Source organism: Pseudorasbora parva, chromosome 20 (assembly GCF_024679245.1).
Source record: "Pseudorasbora parva isolate DD20220531a chromosome 20, ASM2467924v1, whole genome shotgun sequence".
Lineage (NCBI taxonomy): Eukaryota > Metazoa > Chordata > Actinopteri > Cypriniformes > Gobionidae > Pseudorasbora > Pseudorasbora parva.
Window position 1 is genome coordinate 11,532,388 of NC_090191.1, and position 19,062 is coordinate 11,551,449.

Below are 19,062 nucleotides of genomic sequence, written 5' to 3' on the forward strand. Positions count from 1 at the left end.
GCCCAAGCCGTCAAACAGGCGTCATCAAAAAAGTCCTACCAATGTAGGGGGGAGGAGCATTTGTAGATTTTGATTAAAGATTATGAAGCCAAAAAAATTTTGATACCGATCAACTTGCACGGATGGATTGTTTGACACAAAACTAGCAATTAGTAAATATGGTAAATTTTGATTTCATGAGGACTTTAACCCCAATGCACCCAAATGTAGGTGTGTTTTTTACATACTGAAATACATACATTAGATACATACTGTGTATTTTGTAAATGTATATGCTCATTATAGGGTTTTAAATTAGAAAGTAAAGCAAATTAGCACTCGCCACCAGCCAATGGCTGGTAGTTTTTCAAAGTGGTCGGTGACTTTGCCTTGTATAGCAGCCACAGTGGCGGGTAGATTGTAAAACGCATTTTTTGAGGGCGGAATAAAGAAAAAGAGAAGGTACTTTTCAAACAAGTGCCGCATAGATGATGAGGGGAAAACGACGGAATGGTTAGCCTAGCTTCCCGAAGACCAGTCTATGCATTGTACTTATTGTAGAACCTACGCGTCATCAAAGAATGCAAATAATTTGTTTGTTAAAGGAACAACCAACCTTAAATTAGAGGCGATATAAGATCACAAGACATCCACGTCTCATGTCAAGTGCACTGCCATACAGCTGGCGAAGATGGGACCCTAAGGAGCAGAGTGTCACGTTACACTAAAGAAACTAAGGTGAGAACTCAATAGCAGAGAAATGTTAATTTATTAAACATAAAATAAATAACACAAAACAAAACCCACGAGGGGGCATAACAACTGGTTCCAAAGTCTTTGTCAGATCGTTGTCATGTCTACATCTCCCGTTTCCCTGTGATTACTATTTGGTATGTTTAAGTTGTGTTTGGTTATTTCTGATTGTTTTTCCCCCTCGTGGGTTTTTGTTTTGTGTTCATGTTTTATTTTGTTAATAAATTACCTTTTCTGCATTTAAGTCCTCAATTCATTTTTTTGTTGTTGTAACGTAACATAACGATCCGACCCTGTCGAGGACTCAGTGGAAGAGGATTTCGCCCCACCTACCAGCTTCCACTGTCCTCACTACATCTAGACCTTAGCATCCCTCCGCCAATAAGGGACTGATCTTAGGAAAGTTGGCTATCGAGTTCCTTGGAGCGGCGGAGGGAGCTTAATGAAGGGGCTCTTAAGGACCTGTTCTTTTGTGCACTGGACAAGCCCAAGGACTGGCTGTTTAGGACTATTTATGATTGGGGTACCTTTGAGACAATGGTGGAGGGTTTCGTTCGACAGCAGGAACAAGCTGCCAGGGAGAGGATTTCTGATCCGGTGCTTTCGGTTCCGGTTGTCCCGAGTTCAGTGGTTCCTAAACGTATGAAGAGGAGAAAGACTTCCTCAGAAACAGTCAAGGGGGTCCCAGTTTCTGTGGATCGTGTTCCGTTGGACTCTGTTCCAGTGGACCCAGTTCCGGTGGTCAGTATTCCGGTGGACTCAGTTCCAATGGATTATGTTTCTGTGGTCCCTGTGCCAGTGGATCGTGTTCCGGTGGTCCCAGTTCCGGTGGATCTAGTTCTGGTGGTCCCAGTTCCGGTGGATCTAGTTTCGGTGGATTGTGTTCCCGTGGTCCCGGTTCCAGTAGATCCAAAATGGGGGAGGAGGAGAAAGGCTTACTCTGCGACTGTTCCCGTGTCTCTGTGCCGGTGGTCCCAGTTCCGGTGGTCCGAATTCTGGTGGATCGTGTTCCGGTGGTTCCTTTGACGGTGGTCCCAGTTCCAGTGGCTGCTGGGCCGGACATGCCTCCCAGGCTTCCGGCCCGCGCCGCCCTGCCCTGCTCTGCCCACGCCATCTAGGCCGCCTAAACTCTGTGGGCCACCATGGCTTCCTGAACTTTTTGTTTTACTCGTTCCTCCCTTTTTTACTCCTCCCTTGTCTGTTCCTTCCTTGTCTGTATCTCCTGTCCCTCCCGTCCCTAGTGGAGTGTCTGGTAGCCACTCCTGGAGGGGGTGATGTCACATGCCTGTCCTGTCTTGTGTGCACATGTGGGTTTTGTTAGTGTGGCCATGTGCTTCTGTCTTTGTTTGATCACTCCCCCCTTGTTATCTCATTATTGGTTTAATTTGCGCCACATGTGTTCCCTCCGTCCCTGCCTGATTTGTTCCCTTTTATAGCTCCTTGTGTTGTCAGTCTTTGTCGGATCGTTGTCATGTCTACGTCTCCTGTTTCCCAGCGATTCCTTTTTTGTATGTTTAAGTTGTATTTGGTTATTTCTGATTATGTGTTTTCCCCCTCGTGGGTTTTGTTTTGTGTTCATGTTTTATTGTGTTAATAAATGACCTTTTCTGCATTTGAGTCCTCACTTCAGTTTTCTTTAGTTGTAACGTAACAAGTATGGCGGCACGATTTTGTGACTTCAGCTCTGGAGTGCTACATGCTTCCAAGCTGGTGGATATCACAAGCTGGCCTTATGCAGACAAATGTAAAGGTTATTAACAAGCACATTTAACATGTATTTTACATCTTGAAGTTGAAACCATTTTGGAAACTATTTGTGCAAGCTTAAGTTATCCTTGTGTGTGTCTGCAGATTTTGGAGATGCAGATGTGGAATGTATTTTAAAGCACTTTGGTCCACTGTTGGCATCCTCTGGGGCCGATTTGGACCTGATTCCAGACCACTGGACATTCCTCAAGAGCAGTTTGTACCAGCAGCATCTGAACATTGACCAGCTGACCTGGCCAGAGATAAATCAGAGACTGGGAGGCCAGTGCCCTGATTTCCTTCAACTTGTTGATGTTTTACTGTGTATTCCAGCCTCCACAGCAGACTGTGAATGGGGTTTCAATTTGTTGAAACAAGTGAAGAGTGACTGGAGGTCAGGTCTGAAGTCAGACACACTATCTGACCTGCTCACAGTGCAGCTGTCTAGCCCTAACATTGAAGACTTTGATCCCGACTCAGCCATACAGCTGTGGCATCAGGCCAGCATCAGAGCGAGGAGGGCAGATTTCATGGAAAGAGGAACCAAGAAGAGAAAGACCCAACTTGAAGATGAGAAGGAAACTTCTGAGGAGGAAGATGGTGACGACTAAAGTGACACTTTAATGCTATGTTTCTGAGGGATGAGTCAATATTTTCTTAAAATATGTATAAATTATTAAAAAAGAATGTATCAGAGCAATTAAGTGCAGTTTCTTATTTAAATTTGGAGGGTGGGGGGTGGTGGAATCAAAGACAGATCAAAGACAGATTTTCATATCAGTTTCCACCCTGGCTACTATTTTAATTTGTTATATCAAATTTGTTATATAATCCCTGTCTTTGCGTTAATTGGTGCTGGTCACCAGGGTATAAATTCATGCCTTGTGTTTGTAAGAGTCAGTGGTGTTATGTATGGAGCCCCTCACATGTGCACAATCGACTAACTTGTTCCCTCATTTTAGTACATAGTGCGCACAATTTACTAATTCATTCCCTTATTTTGCTACATCGTGCGCACGATTTACTAATTCATTCCCTCGTTTTAAGTAAATAGTGCACACGATATAATTTGTTCCCAGTGATGGGGTAGTTACTCAAAAAAAGTAATGAGTTACTAGTTACTTCTGTAAATTTTAATGAGATTACTTTACTAGTTACTGCATTTAAAAAGTAACTTCAATACTTATTACTTTACTTTGCTGTTTCTTAATTTACCATGGACAAACATCATAGCCCTATCATCACTGTATACAAAATGGCATGTAAAACTACATAAAAGAACAATATCCTTGTCTGCACACAGAAATATGCCTCTCTGTAAAATCCACAACGTGCAAGTTTCAAAACAGGCTTTGGGAAACATGAGAACAACTTTTTATTAGATTCATGGCAAAATAAAATAACAAAAATGAAGTGTACTTAAGCCCATAAAAAGGAAACCGAAAATGCAATTAATTAAACAAACAGAAAATTCACATCATCCCAAAAACATTATTTTCCCCTTGCTTACTCTCCTTTGCCTCCTGGAGATGTGGCTGCCAGAGGCGGTAGGTTAACATACCAAATCACAAATTCTTGAACCTTTTAATTAATTATTGTGTTGAAATTATCCCAATGAACAAAAAGGTAAGAGCAACAAAAGTGCAATAGTGAAAACAAAAAGTGCAACAACAATTTCTCTCATAAACTTCAATTCATTTTTCGCTCTATTCTTCGAAATAATGATTGTATCGCATAAGTAAAAGTCGTTCGAATCTTTTATCTGACAGCTTGTTCCTCCTTGGGATCAGAACAATACTGCCCAGGCTGAAAAGCCTTTCGACCGGTGCACTTGACGGTATTGGAGTGTTGTACTGCTTTGCAATTTCCTTAATCCTGGGGAACCTGGAGAGAACCTCCCAGTCAGATCCAGGCAATTTTAAGTACTCCATGACTTCAGTCTCTGCTGTGTAGCAAGACTCCTCTTCAAATTCAAAAAAATCATTATGACTAGAGGTGACAGGGCTCTGAACTGCTTGTTTTATCAGTTGTTCTTCAGGAATCCGGGCACGACACTCAGAAATTAGCATGGTTTTAACAGCATCTCTTCTCTTCTCATCTGTGAGCCAGCAGACCTTGAATTTGGGCATTGTGGCAGCAGCCATTAGAGCATCCTTGCTGTCCAAGACAGATGAAAATCTGTCTTTGATCGCCTGTGATATGAAATGAAAGGCTACATTAGACAAACATATACAGTTCAATAAACAGCTTTTACAGACTCATAAATTTGGGCTACATCAGCTATCACTGATTCTTGAGATAAGGGACAATACATGTACCAAACATAAAAGCCCTATTTATGTTAAAAAGTAAGAATGTCAACACAATAAAAATAGTATTTGTCAACTTCATCAGTATTTTATACCTTCAGGTGAAGGTTTTTGTTCATTTTGAAAGGAACGTCTTATTCTTTTTTTTGTTTATTTTTGTGTAAAAATGTTAAAACTAGGGATGCACCGAATCCAGGATTCGGGTTCGGATTCGGCCGAATATTGGGCTTTTTGACTGGGTTCGGTTTCTGCCGAACTGTAGAATTTTTTTCCACCAAACCGAACCCGCTTTCACTACGCAATACTGGTCGATGATGCCGCGGTTGATTATGGCAACGTGTTTACTAGGTGGACCGTTCGAATGCAGTAGGCTGTGAGAGAGTGAAAATGGAACTTGTGAACAGAAAATGTTGTTTGGCAGTACTTTCAGTCACAAGAAGGCAATTCAATGCGAGCTATATGTTTCATTTGCAATGCCGATTTATCTCGTGGTGGCATGAAACCCTAAACAGTATGTCCAGTTCGCGAACGAATCATTCTTTTTAACCGGATCTTTTTAGTGATCCGGTCGAACCAGTTCACCAAATCGGACTGAATCGTTCTAAACGGTTCGCGTCTCAAATCAGCGCTGATCTCACAAGTTACTATAGTTACTCACTTTCTGACATGAGTGACAGTCCCTCAGACTAGAAATAAACTAATATCTTAAAGTATATGTTGTAACTCCAACAGTTCACTGAACTGAGACATGTTTTGCTGTGAGAACCGGTGAGCTGAGATACTGCATGCATGATAGCGTCGTCTTGAACTGAACTGTTTCTCTCGGAAAACGGATGCTGATAATATATGAGCACGGGTGAACCAAGGATTTGTGTAAGTTTATGTTATGTCAATGTAAGTTTATTTAATCTGTGTAAAACATCAGTGTTTGCACGACAGTGGCTGTATTGAGTGCTTTTGCAAAACATGAATTAAAAAACGTATCCAAGATGACGATGATTATAATAATAATTATTACTTTACTAAGTTTTAATTACAAATACTTTACATGAATGTGTTTGAATGTATTTTCATCTGCTGGTACGATAGAAATGACGTCATTACGTAAGGACGTAAAAGAAGCTGTGATCCGTTTTTTTTGTGCATGAAGGAATCTATAGACAGCAATACGGCACAGTCATCCTGGCATAATGTTGCCTTTTTTTAAATTAAATTAAAAATACACTGCTGTGGACGTTGTTTGTGTTATTAATGTGTTTACTGTGATAATGAACTTAGGATGGGAGTTGGATTCGGTATTCAGTTTCGGATTCGGCAGAATCTTAACCAGTGGATTCGGTATTCGGCCGAACCTCAAAAATCTGGATTCGGTGCATCCCTAGTTAAAACATCAATGGAACTACATGATATTATGTCTTAATTCGCTGAGAACATTGGTGATATATGTTTAAAGGGGGGTGAAATGCTGTTTTATGCATACTGAGCTTTTTACACTGTTAAAGACTTGGATTCCCATCCTAAACATAGACAAAGTTTCAAAAACTGAGTTGGACGTTTGATAGAGTATTTCTGTGTTAAAAATACTGCCCTACAAAACAAAAAGGCAGTAACTGCATTTTTGGTCAAAAATGAGTTATTATCATTTTCATGACATTCAAGGCATCCTTTGTTATGTGACAAAAAATATTATCTCAAATGTGTGTCGTTTTGGTGAAAAATGGTAGTCGTTTGTACAGTAACTGCAAAAAGGCCTAGTGAAACAAAGCATGAGTACAGTAACATCCATTACTGTATTCTTGTTTTGTTTTACCCAACAAAAAATAACCGTGTTGCTACGCAGCGCAGTTACTGTTTCCATGGTGAACACACACAGCTGATTTAGCGGCATCCTCACGAGACGGTTTTAACATTTGCGATTTCACCCTTCTAACTTCCCACAAATTTTGTTTGAGATGGCACAAAGCAGGGGAAAGAAGATGGTCGAACTGGCGTTGAAAAGAAAATACCCGGAGAATGGTAAGTAACAGTGACAGATTAAACATTTAGAGGCTAGGCTATCACAATATAAACACCTGTCAGCCGCCAGGGCGGGACTTCCTCTCAGAGGTCCATTCAGAAAGCATTATGCTAATTAACAGGCGATGTTTCAAATAGCTTTGCTTACCTCCCCCTGATCCTCCCTGCTCCTAGCTGTAACTTTATCCTCTGTAACTTCACATCATCGCCGATGCCATGTCATCATTTTGTTGTTCATGACACAAAGTTATAATCCAATCAGCGGTGGAAAAATATTCAATAACTAGAAAAGCACTCGGAGAGCATAATAACCGCGGTCAATGTAGCATTACAAATTCCAAATGTCCCGTGTTCCGGATCACCACCAAAATGTAGTCATCTGTTCCTTGTCCTAATACCCATGTTGTCCGAAAATGTCATCCAAATCCGTACAGTACTTTTCGAATTATCTTACTAACGAACAGACAGAGAAACGGCAACAGGTGTCTGTTCAACTTAAAACGCACTCTCTTCGCGTCCGCTGTTTGAAGACTATGTCCGCTGTTTAAAGACTATGTCCGCTGTTTAAAGAAATTAGTGAGTTGTGAGCAAAACTGACACCTTTCTCTTTACTGTAAGCATCATGCTTTCAACAAAAACAAACTTCTGCAGAGCGAGTCGGCAGTTATTTACGACCCCCCTTAGCGCTCAGGCTCAACACATTGGTTCCTGTTCCTAAGCATTTATTTATTGCACGGTTTGTTCTTCTAAATATAAAATTATATATTTAATTTGGATTCCCCTTAATTATATTAACCTATGAAAATGTTTCCCTCTGCATTACTGCAAGCTTCTGTTTTATCCTATTATTGTAGGATAATACAACTTACAACCTAATGTAACTTATAAAGCCAGGCTGCGTTTTTTGTATGTTGGCTTTTCTTTCTTCATTTTCATTAAGGGTTAAAAATTATTAATTTATTATTGTGTTAGTCATTATTTAGGCATTTATTAATTAATTAAACTTTATTAAAATTATTCCCTGTACAATTAAATATTATGATATACAGACATCGATATATAGCCTACATATGTTGATCAGAGTGAAGATGTTGTCCTGTAGGTCCATATAATAATAATTAATAATAAATACTAATAATAATAATAATAATAATAATAATAATTTGTTGCAGTAGCCTACACAGACAGACAGACAGACACAGACAGATGTGGATTTACATTCATGCCACTAATTTTCTCTCTTTTTCATTTAAGATACACATGTAGGTATTCCATCAAAGAGGCAGCAAGTCCTGCCCCCCGCTGAAACAATGGAGTGGACCATCCTGGACACTTTCCTGGATACCACCAGCGTGGACAGCTTATATGATGACATTACAGACCTAGATTATGTCCCAACCCCTACGATGGCACAGACTGAAGTGGAACTTGGAGACCCAGGAGAACAAGTGCAAGAGCCCCAGCCAGAGCCCCAGCCAGAGCCACAGCCAGGGCCACAGCCTGATGTTGAATCACGTCGACCACCAATGAGAGAGCCATGTGGTGCCAAATGTCGAAGAAGGTGTACAGACCATATTTCAGAGGAAAGACGGAGGGAGATATGGAGTCAGTACTGGGAGATGACCTACACAGAAAGACGATCATGGATGTTTTACTCAGTTACCCCAATGCCAACCAAAAGAATAACAACCGGCCCAGAAAGTCGCCGTGGCCGCTCATTTATCTACCGCCTGCAAAACCAGAAAGGAGAGCCAAGACAGGTCTGCAAAATGTTTTTCCTGTCATCATTGGGCTACCACCCTAAAAATGACAGTCTCGTTATTTCCATGATGGGGAAGTCGAACACCAGGCCACTGGTTCCATCCAAGGACCAGAGAGGAAGGCAGGCTGCAGTCAACAAGATAGACGTGAAGACCCTTGATGACCACATTGAGTCCTTCCATCCTTGTGTGAGCCATTACAGACGGGAGCATGCCCCAAATCGACGGTACCTGCCAAGTGACATCACAATTAAGATGATGCATTCAGACTACCTGGATAAAGGAAACGCCTGCTCCTATGAAGCATACAGGAAGATGGTAAAAGACAAAAAAATCAGCTTTGCCAAACTTGGGGAGGAGCAATGTGAGGACTGTTTGGAACATGCAGAACATGTGAACTGCCACACAGGGGAGACTGAAAGCTCAGATTGCCCAGAGTGCCTAAGGTGGAACAAACATAAGCAGTCTGCCCTAGAGAGCCGCCAAAGCTACCAGGCAGATGCAGAGAGGGACTGGCCGGACATGACATCAGTTCGGAGTGTGGACCTCCAGAAGGTGATAATGCTGCCACGGATGCCAGGAGTCAAGTCAGCAGTATTTACTCGTCGCATCGTGGCATACCACGAAACATTTGCCTCAGTGGGGAAAAAAACAAACAAAAAAAACACCATCTCTGTATTGTGGCACGAGGGAATGGCTGGGCGAAGTGCCGCGGAAATTACATCAGCATATACAACTGCATTGGAGAAGGAGCGGGATGTACGCCACACCATATTCTGGGTGGACAACTGCAGTGCACAGAATAAGAACTGGTGCCTTCTATCCTCACTTGTCACTCTTGTGAACAGTGACACCATTTCACAGGAGGACATCACACTAAAGTTTTTTGAGAGGGGACACACGTTCATGAGCGCAGACAGTTTCCACCATGGTGTCGAGCAGCAAATGAGGAGCCGTCCAGGTGGTGTGGTCTACGACTTTGAGGACTTTGTGAGTGTTGTGGCAAGCTCCAACTCCAGGAAGGTGGATGTTATCAAATTGGAGAATGCCAATGTGCTAGATTGGAGGGATGGCCACTCCACCGTCAAGGTCAAGAAAGCGCAAGCACCAAAGCTTGGGGAGATGGCGGAGATACAGGTGCGGCGTGGCTCCAAGAGCCTCTTTTACAAGCTGTCCCATACGGAGAATGAATTTATGGAATTGGACTTCCTCATGAAGAAATTCTCGCTGAAGGTGCCCACTCTTTTGCGACCACAGAATAGAGGGGTTGAGGAGGTCAAGAAGAGAGACATCCTCTGTAATCTTTGTCACCTCATGCCACCAAACAGGAGGGTGTTCTGGTATTCCCTGCCTGTGAGCAATGTTTTGGAGGATGAGGAGTAATAACCATATGAAATGTGGTGTTCATCAATTATTTGTATTATTATTATCATCATTATTTATTTATTTATTCATTCATTCATTCATTCATTTATTTATTTATTTATTTATTTATTTATTTATTTATATATATATATACACACACACAATCTATTATTAAATGTATGTTTACTAATTTGAAATATCTGTCCCATGTATTCATTTCATTCAGTACTTTATGTTTATAAACCTACTGAAACAGATACTGCACCATATAAAATCATCAACTTGTTTATCTTAGTTATCATCATAAGAGTACAAAAAGCGTTAGAAACACTTAGGCAACATGATTTTGTTTTGCTCTGTTGAATTGGAGTTTAACTTGCCTATATTGCTCCAAAGAAAAGTTGTTTTGCAATGCTTTAACATGAATGTGATTTGTAGGTATAGCAGATACTACATTACAGATTGAGAAACACCCCCAGAGACACATTAATCTAATACTCACACATAATAATGTGGTCCTATTCAAAATAAATTGTCCCCATTTGGGCCTTGATACAGCTTAGCAATGTGAGACTTTAAGCAGCCGTTTCAGCACCAGAACAGCTTCCGGGTGGAAAATATTGACCTAAAATGGTCAAATTAATTTGGGTTTGGTATATCCATGTTCAGAAAAACAAATGGTTCCAATTATTTCAAATACAGTAAAATACAGTAATATATCTAACACACCCAGAGCCCAAGTTGTGGCAAAATAGTTCTTGGAGAATCTGTAGTTACTGCCTTTTTCCTTGGCATGGTGCCACGTTTTTGGTAAGTAATACAAAGCAAGAATACAGTAACTGCAAAATAGGGGTAAAATACCAAATTAAAAATGAGGATTGATATGTACAAAAATAAAACTAATATAAAGTAACAAAAAAGCCACATGTCCAATAATCTACCTACAACTACTTAGGCTGGATGACAGGATAACTTTAAAGTCATTTTTCTCAGTTCTGCACTCTGCGTAGTTACTGCCTTTTTGCTTTGTAGGGCAGAATACTCCTTCCGGTTTCTCACAAGTTTCGGAGAGTTTTTTTTCGAGTATGGGTCTACTTGACGTTAATAGATCGGAAGGTCCTTGTATGGGAAATGCACGCCGTAAACAGTCTCTCAGATGCAGATCCAGTCGTCCGTGAACACTTATGTGGCGCCGCACTTCTCTTTATTCCTATGGGTGACGTCGAGCGACTTCAACGCTTCAGCACAGCATTCCGGGAAGGCAGCGCTGCATTTGAACCGATTTGAACACAGAAATGACGGGAAGCTTCACAACATCGTTTCAGTCGCGTCTCAAAATGGATTTACACGCCACTGCTGTCAGGACTTTACCAAATCATACCAAAGAAGTGTGTTTTTGACGGAGCGGTCCCAGCGATAAAGGTTCGGTCCTGCTTTGGAAGCAGCCGGGGAGTTAAACTGCTTCAAATGTCTCTGCTTTTGGCTACGGACGCATGAGTAAACATCAGTAAACGACACGATCGCGTGCTTCGTCATTCAAATGCGCTAACGGTTACTCCATTGTTGTTCTGTATAACGTTACAGTATTCTGACGTGCAAAACCGTTTTGCTTGCTACTTCTAAGGTCTAACGTTAGTCGCATACAATAGTCCATAAACCGAATCATGTCCTCATACACTGCGAGTAAAGACACAGAAATGTGGAGAGGCCACTAAATACAGTAACTTACATACCACAGAGACGGACGTCCTGATGTTGCCGTTTCTCCTGTTCAATTTATTTCAGCCTCAGATTTGATTCTGGATCATTATCTGTATTAGCTGAGATAGCGATGGGTTTCTCCACGCTTGAGGACGTCACCGCTTTGCGCGCTTGTCATTCTTTAGCTCCGCCCACACGATACGCCTCCAGGCGCTCGGTTTTTTCCGGAAAGACTCGGTACAGCCTATATTTCTTTTATAAATATGATAAAACTAAAGACTTTTCGGAGATATGAAGGATGCAATACTACTCTATAGGTACTCAAGATTGACATGAGATTGACTGAAACTGAGTGTTTCACCCCCCCTTTAATATTAAAAGGAGGGAGGAGAATTAAGGAATTAAGAAACTGGGTTGTTCATAATAGTATGAAAACAAACAAAAAATAAACAAAGAATGTATTTTATGATTTAGATCCTTTACTGAAAACCAATATTACATAATTGAAGATTTTTGATTGGATTAAATTAAATTAGCATGCTTGTTAATCCATCTGATGGAGTTGACATAAATTAAGTTATGGAGTGAATAAATATATATTTTTTTTAGAAAAAATATCTAGAAATAAGCCTGTTCCCTTAAATGGTTCATTATCTGAGACCTTGGTCTACAAAAATATATATTTTTAATAATGTAGTGTTAGTTTAATTTTTTTAATATCTAAAACATGATTTGTCCCTTATCTCAAGAATCAGTGCTATATTAAACTTTAGACCTACAGCCTACACTGCAAGTTATTATTTTAGGCAGGGTAGGGCCTATTCACTTTATTATTCAATATGTGTTTACCTGTACAATAGCACCAGGCATGCCAGCGGTCATCTGGGAAAGGCCGTCCTTCAACGCAAGCAACTTTGACATGAGAATTTCTAAGGTTGGCAGAAGGGTGCCGTAGTAGCAATCATCTTCTCCCTGTAGTATGTCTAATGCGACAGCAAGAGGTCTTGACACTGCACAATATTCCTTCAGGAACTGATACTCTCGCTCAGTGATACTCAGTCTAGAAAAAATGGTGTTTAAATCTCTGATTGGGATTTCTGTGATGAGAGATAGGGGTGTAACGATTCGTTTTAACAACGATTCGATTCGACTGAAATAAAACAGTCACACTGATTTAAATTTTTGGCTAAAAGATACTGAAGCGATTTCAAGTCACTGAATCGTTTTGGATCATATCATTCTAAATGAAACAATATTGTCCTTAAATCGCATCGACAACCTCAAATCGTGATACGAATCGAATCGTTGTTAAAACGAATCGTTACACCCCTAATGAGAGACAAGGCGTCATGAGTCGAGTTCCAGCGTGTAGCAGTGGGTATGATGAGCTTTCTTTTTAGCACCTCCTCAACATGGTCTGAAGCCACAGTAGAACTACTGCTAGTTTTTGTCCAGAGAGCTGCACACTTGGCGTGAACACTTCTGTAAACTGCTTTACAGTCATTGTTACTGGTCAGCCACTTCTCCAGGTCATTTTTTGAGACAAGGATTAGCGTATGTGATGCACAACGTAGATGAGGTGGATGTGAAAATGTTTCATCTGATTCTGTGGAGAGTGCCTCGGCAACATCAGTAAAAGTGACCTCATCCTCCTCATCAGATGGCTCATCAGAGTCTGACCCATCATCAGGATGGGATTCAAACATTCTAAAGGCTTTCACAAAATTGCTTCCATTATCGGTGACACATGCTGTTACTTTGTATATGTATGTGATAGTCCAAAGGCTGATTGAACTTGTTCTATTACGCTAGCTATGACAATGTGTGTCTTCCTCTCAACCTCTTGCAGGCAAGAGCAGCCTTCTCCCGTTTAAAACTAATGCTGTCTATCCAGTGCACCGTCATTCCTAAATAACTTTTGTTGTTGGCGAACCAAATGTCTGCGGTGGTAGACACATGCTATAGGGACTCGAAAGTTCTTTTGAGCTTCGATTCCATGTCGGAATAACACTTGTCCAGGTAATGGGAAAATGTTTTCCTGTCGGACGTTGGCTTGCGAGTCACGGGTATTTTATCTAATATTTTTCTAAACCTTGGCGATTCAATAGTAGACAAGGGGAATCATGTCTACTACAATGAACCCTGCAACTAGCCTGTTCATTTCTGTTTGTGTTACCTGCTGGGCTCCAACTCCAAGACATGAGAAAAGCTTAGCTTGCATAGGTGGCGTCGGCTGCTGAGTGATTCCTTCAAATCTTTCGCCACAAGTTTTGTATTGGCATGCTGGGCTGACAAATGCTTAGACAGGTTGCTCATTGAGATGGCAGCCGTTGAAAAACACTTGTCGGCTGGGCACAGAGTGCATTTCAAACAAATATTTTTGTCCTTTCGAGCAATAAACTGAAAGTAATGTGAATATCGCCACTGGCCGAAACCCCCTGTTTCCGTCTCCATTTTCCCCCTCTCTCCTTTAGCGGGCAGCAGCTACATCACTCAAATCGATCTATATGGCAACGGTTACGGTGCCCCAGGAGAAAAGCACAAACACAGGCAGCACCCGCGCAGCACAGATCAGAACTTTACACAGGCAAATGCTTGGGTAACGCAGGAAAGGGCGTTCCTATAGTCTAGTTAAGTAGTGTAGTTACCAACATATTTAGTGTAACGCGGTACTTTATTTCGTTACCCAAAAAAGTAATATCGTTACTGTAATTCGTTACTTTGTAAAGCCTAGTTCAGACTGCACGATTTTCAAACTCGTCGGGTCACAGCTCTATTCACACTGCATGACTATCTGGGGTATCATTCAGTCACTGCTGTGTTCACACTGCACGATGGTTTGACGACAGAGGAGTTCACACTGTATGACTGAACAAGAGGAAGAATCGCGACAACTCTCTCGCTCTCCGGTGTGCAAACTACGTTTCCCAAACACACGTGCGATGTGACAAGTAAACAACACGAGATCACACGTGCGTCAGACCGGAGTTCTCGCGCGAGACTTGGAATTGTTATTAAAAATGACAAACTGCACAAAGTTTGCTTCAAATTGTATGTGTGCTGATTTGTGGAGAAAAAGAAAAAAGATTATGGCGGAAGAAATTGTTGGAGAGACAGAGGGAGCCAGGATTTTGTTCTGCAAAGACAGTTTGAGGTAAATAAATAATTTTGTAATGTGCTGATGCTGTGGCTGGATGTGCAAATGGTTGGCCTTTGTTTCTGTTTGATAGAATTGTCAATATATATATATTAAAATACTGAAATTCTGCTTTATAACTCCTCCCTGAACCTCCTGCGGCCCTGTATCTCACTCTCTCATTGGCTGTCGGTGTAATTTTCAGTCAGAACGCAGTTCACACAGCAGGAGTTTGAATCGCCGACAGGTCCAGATATTTAGTATGCCAAATATCTCACTGGCGTCGGCGACTCGTCAGCGATTCTCTCTGATCGCGTCTTTGATAATTCATACTGCGTGATTGTCACTCACGTGCACGAGCACCGATTTGCCTGTGATCTCGGGCATTTGTCGGCGATTTCACAAAACCTGTCGGCGACTCAAAATCGGGGCAAAAATCGGGCAGTGTGAACTAGGCTTAACTCGTTACCCCCAAAACCGTTCGTTCCCTCATTTTAAGTTAAACGTGCGTTTTAATCATTGTATTCTAATAGGATGGCTTATTCATCTACCGCACACAGTCCTATGCTGATCGGTAAGTCAATATATGCCAAACTTTCAAAACTTTCAAAACTTTACAAAACAGAAAACTTATACTATAATATACTAACATATTTTAAAACATTGTTTACTACACTGTAAAATTGTATTCAGTAGAAATAAGTTAATGCAACAGATGTCTTGGCATCTGTGCTATGTTTTGTAATTTGAAATATAATAATTTCATAGGCTTTTCTTTCTCATTCTGCCATAGGCTACAATTCAGTTTCAGATTGATTTCTTTCCATACCCCTAAATCTCAACTGCCAACGCTGCACATGGAGATGATTTGTTTGGAAAAGGATATTTCTCATACTTATCTTATTATTACATGTTTGGTCTATGTCTGTTGTGTTTTTGCCCCTGTACTTCCTGGTTTGAGTTTAGTCACATGTTCCTTTGTTCTTAGTTTTCCTGCCACTGTTCAGTCCCCTCGTTAGTTTAGTACCCTCAGCTGTGTTTAGTGATTGTCACCTGTCCCTCTCGTTGGTTAGTCATCTGTGTTGGTATTTAGTTCTCCCCAGTTCACTCTGTCTTTGTCAGGTCTCACAGATATTCCTTGTAAAGTCAATATTTGAATAAAGCTTGTTTATGTTTGGAAGGCTTGGAACTCTCTTTCAGTGCTGCATCTACACTGTAACAGAAGACCGGACCCATCACCAAGACTTCCAAGTGTGAGATGGGTATTGTTAGTGATGGCCAAATGAAGCATTTCGAAGCATCATTGCTTTCTGATACAATTGTGTCGAAAATGGTTAATTACTCGAAGCTTCATTCAGATAGAAATTGCAGCACTCCGATGTGTTTGTAATTATTTCTATAGACAAGGACAGAAGATCAGACCAGCTTAAAAAAGTTGGAAACCATCACAGAAATTCTAATGGTTTCTATTAAAATACCAATAGGAACCATTGGCTTTCACCATTTAAACCACTACAGAATTCTTTTTGAGGCATATTTTTGCATCAGGAGCCCTTTTTGGGGCATATTTCATTAGGATTAAATGCCTCCACCAATAGAACCTAACACGTATCAGTAGAGACCAGTATATTTCCCATTACAACCAATAAAATTCCCATGAAAACCATTCCAAATCAAATCCAATACAATTTCAGTGATGATTTCTATATTCTTTATCTTGTTTAGCTGTGTGAAGCAGAACTGTATAACTTGTTAACTGGTGGGACTGATGTTTTTGTATGTTGAAAAGGGTGTGCTTGTGTAACTGGTACTTTATAATGTAGCCGAGGGATTTTGAAGTTTGTCTTTGATGCATGTTTTTATGTAACAATGTTCACATGTTCTCTAATTAATAATACAAATTAAAAAAAATGTGGCAGAGGTTGTGCTTTGGGTACATGCAGGGGCTTAGACAAAGTGTTCATTAAGTATGGTTTTAATTCAGAAATATTATTTTGTCCAGTCTTTGGTGAAAGGCGATTTTTAAAAAAAACAAAAAAACAATTTCACCAGCTTTAGAGAATATCATCTCGCATGATACGGATGATGCAGGAGTACACAAAAAGTTTAGAAAGCTGGTATAAATGAGGATATGTTGCTTTGTGGGTGGACCAGTAGGCAAGAGGGTCAGCAGAACGCTGCAGTGGGGGATTGGTCATATAGCGCTGGACCTCTACGGTTGCATCTGATGTTGCACTTTTGTTCTTCCTTGCATTACTTGCATCGTTGTCCAGCAGCTCCCAAAGATTCACCTCATCTGCAAGGGAAATGATAAACAAAACCATGTTATCAGTAATGAATAGTTTTAAGTAACCTTCTAAGATATTTACTTTACCTTGACCTGTAGTTTCAAGATTTTGTGCTGGATCTGGCTGTGCTGAGTGGCTGGGTGTTTGATGAGCTGTATCTTTGATTAACACTGTGCATTCAGATGTTAGTCGTCCAATTGCCGTCTGGGCCTGTATATGATTATGAAACCCAAATGTTTTAAATCGTGGATCTAGCAGTGTAGCTAATGTCAAAACACTTGTCGATTCAAGAGCTGAACATTTCTTTGCTAATCTTCTTGACAGATTCTGTCCCAGCTGAATTGCAGTGTCGTTGGTAATGTTTATGAGGGTTTCCTTAATTGTGTATCGCAACATTTTCATAATGGGAAAATGACCTTAGAGCCAGATCTTTCCCCAGAAAGTTCAACGGTGGCCACCTGGAATGGGGCTAGCACTTTCATGCATTCAGATATTGCCTGATATTCTTCTGATGGCAAAGGAGCCACATCAGTTCTCAGTGTAGCCAATGCTGCACCCACTGGTTCTCTCTCTCTTCATATATACACTGAAGCATTAAATAGGTACTATTCCAGCGTTTATCAACCTCCATAATCAGTTTCTTCACAGGACCTCTCGTTTTTTTCCTGTTTCTCTCTAAGTCTCTCTTTTGCTGTGGTACTGGTCTTAAAGTAAGTCACCATCCTTCGTGCTCTTGTTCTGATATCTTCCAGACCAGGAGTTACATCAAGGGACTTCTTGACCACCAAATTCAAGGCATGGGCAATGCATGTAACATGCCTAATCTTAAAGTTGTTGGCAGTGGCTATCATATTTGAAGCAGTCACCAGGGTTTTTATTTTGCTCTGGATACCCCGTTCTTCAAAGAGCAACCTCTTGGCCTCTGCAAGGTTCTCTGCAGTGTGAGCTTTTGGAAATGACCTTACCCCAAGAAGTACTGTGGCAAGCTTATCCTTGTCATCTACATAATGGCATGTAACAGACAGATATGCATCCATATTAACATAGGTCCACATATCTGCAGTTAGGCTCACACCCTCAGTTTTCTGTAGCTCAGCGATGGCCTTCTGCTTCTGCTCCTCGTATTTGTGGTCCACAATGATCTTCAGAGACTGCCTGAATGATAGTGCATAAGTGAGGTCAAGCTTAGCCACAAATGCTTTAAAGCCAATGTCATCAACAATAGAGAAAGGCTGTGAATCCTCCACAATCATGTCCACTAGAGCTTCATCAAGCTGTTGTTTGGGGTTCACTGGACAGAAAATGTGCAAATGCATGTAAAACTTTAAGGAAAGTTTATTCATACTGTCGAAAACTTCCATAAATTAGTTACCTTGACAGTTGGAGTTTTCCATTGACCCTCCAGACTGCTCATGCTTAGCTCTATAATGCCTCAGCATGGAAGATGTTTATTATTTTACGCCAACTGCTGATCACACACCAAGCACTGAACCTGTAACAACAAAGTTAATCTGTGTGAGGATCTATGCAATTACATGTAGGCAAGGCAAGTTTATTTATATCACATTTCATACACAGAAATTTAAAAGAAATGAGAAAACAATCTAAAGCCCTATTCGGACGGGATTAGATTAACATTGGGACATGGGGGTAAAATCATTTTACCTCAGGACGTCTGTAATATTAATGGCCAATTCGCACGGGATAAGACATCTCAGTAAAACTAGCAGAAGTGGAAGGAGTAACTCGCTTTACTCACCTCCTTGACGTCATGTGCGTATGACGTTACCGTTATCACGTGAGCAAACACAGAACCTGAGCGCTAGTCTGAACTCCGTCTCCAATATATAATAAACTGTTTTAATAAACAGTTAGGTCCAGTCTAACAATTCTGAACAACTTTTACTGCACGCACCGCAACAGACTTAAACCACAAAAATAGTGGCGTAAATAAAATGCTGCGTCAAATCGACCAATTAAAATGCTGCATGAACTCACCCAATCAGCAT

The 19,062-nt window shown here is 40.8% G+C and overlaps 1 protein-coding gene across 1 annotated transcript; it reads left to right on the top strand.

Moving 5' to 3' along the window:
- Positions 1-6,403: 6,403 nt before the first annotated feature.
- Positions 6,404-10,081, top strand: LOC137048698 (uncharacterized). The gene is made up of 2 exons (XM_067426918.1): positions 6,404-6,803; positions 8,058-10,081. The coding sequence occupies exons 1-2, from the start codon at positions 6,740-6,742 to the stop codon at positions 9,944-9,946; spliced, it is 1,953 nt and encodes a 650-aa protein (XP_067283019.1). The 5' UTR covers positions 6,404-6,739; the 3' UTR covers positions 9,947-10,081.
- The last annotated feature ends 8,981 nt before the right edge of the window (positions 10,082-19,062 follow it).

Coding starts and splice junctions, on each gene's coding strand:
- LOC137048698 (XM_067426918.1), top strand. CDS start 6,740: ATGGCACAAAGCAGGGGAAAGAAGATGGTCGAACTGGCGTTGAAAAGA. Junction 6,804..8,057: donor AAGAAAATACCCGGAGAATG/GTAAGTAACAGT, acceptor TTTTCATTTAAG/ATACACATGTAGGTATTCCA.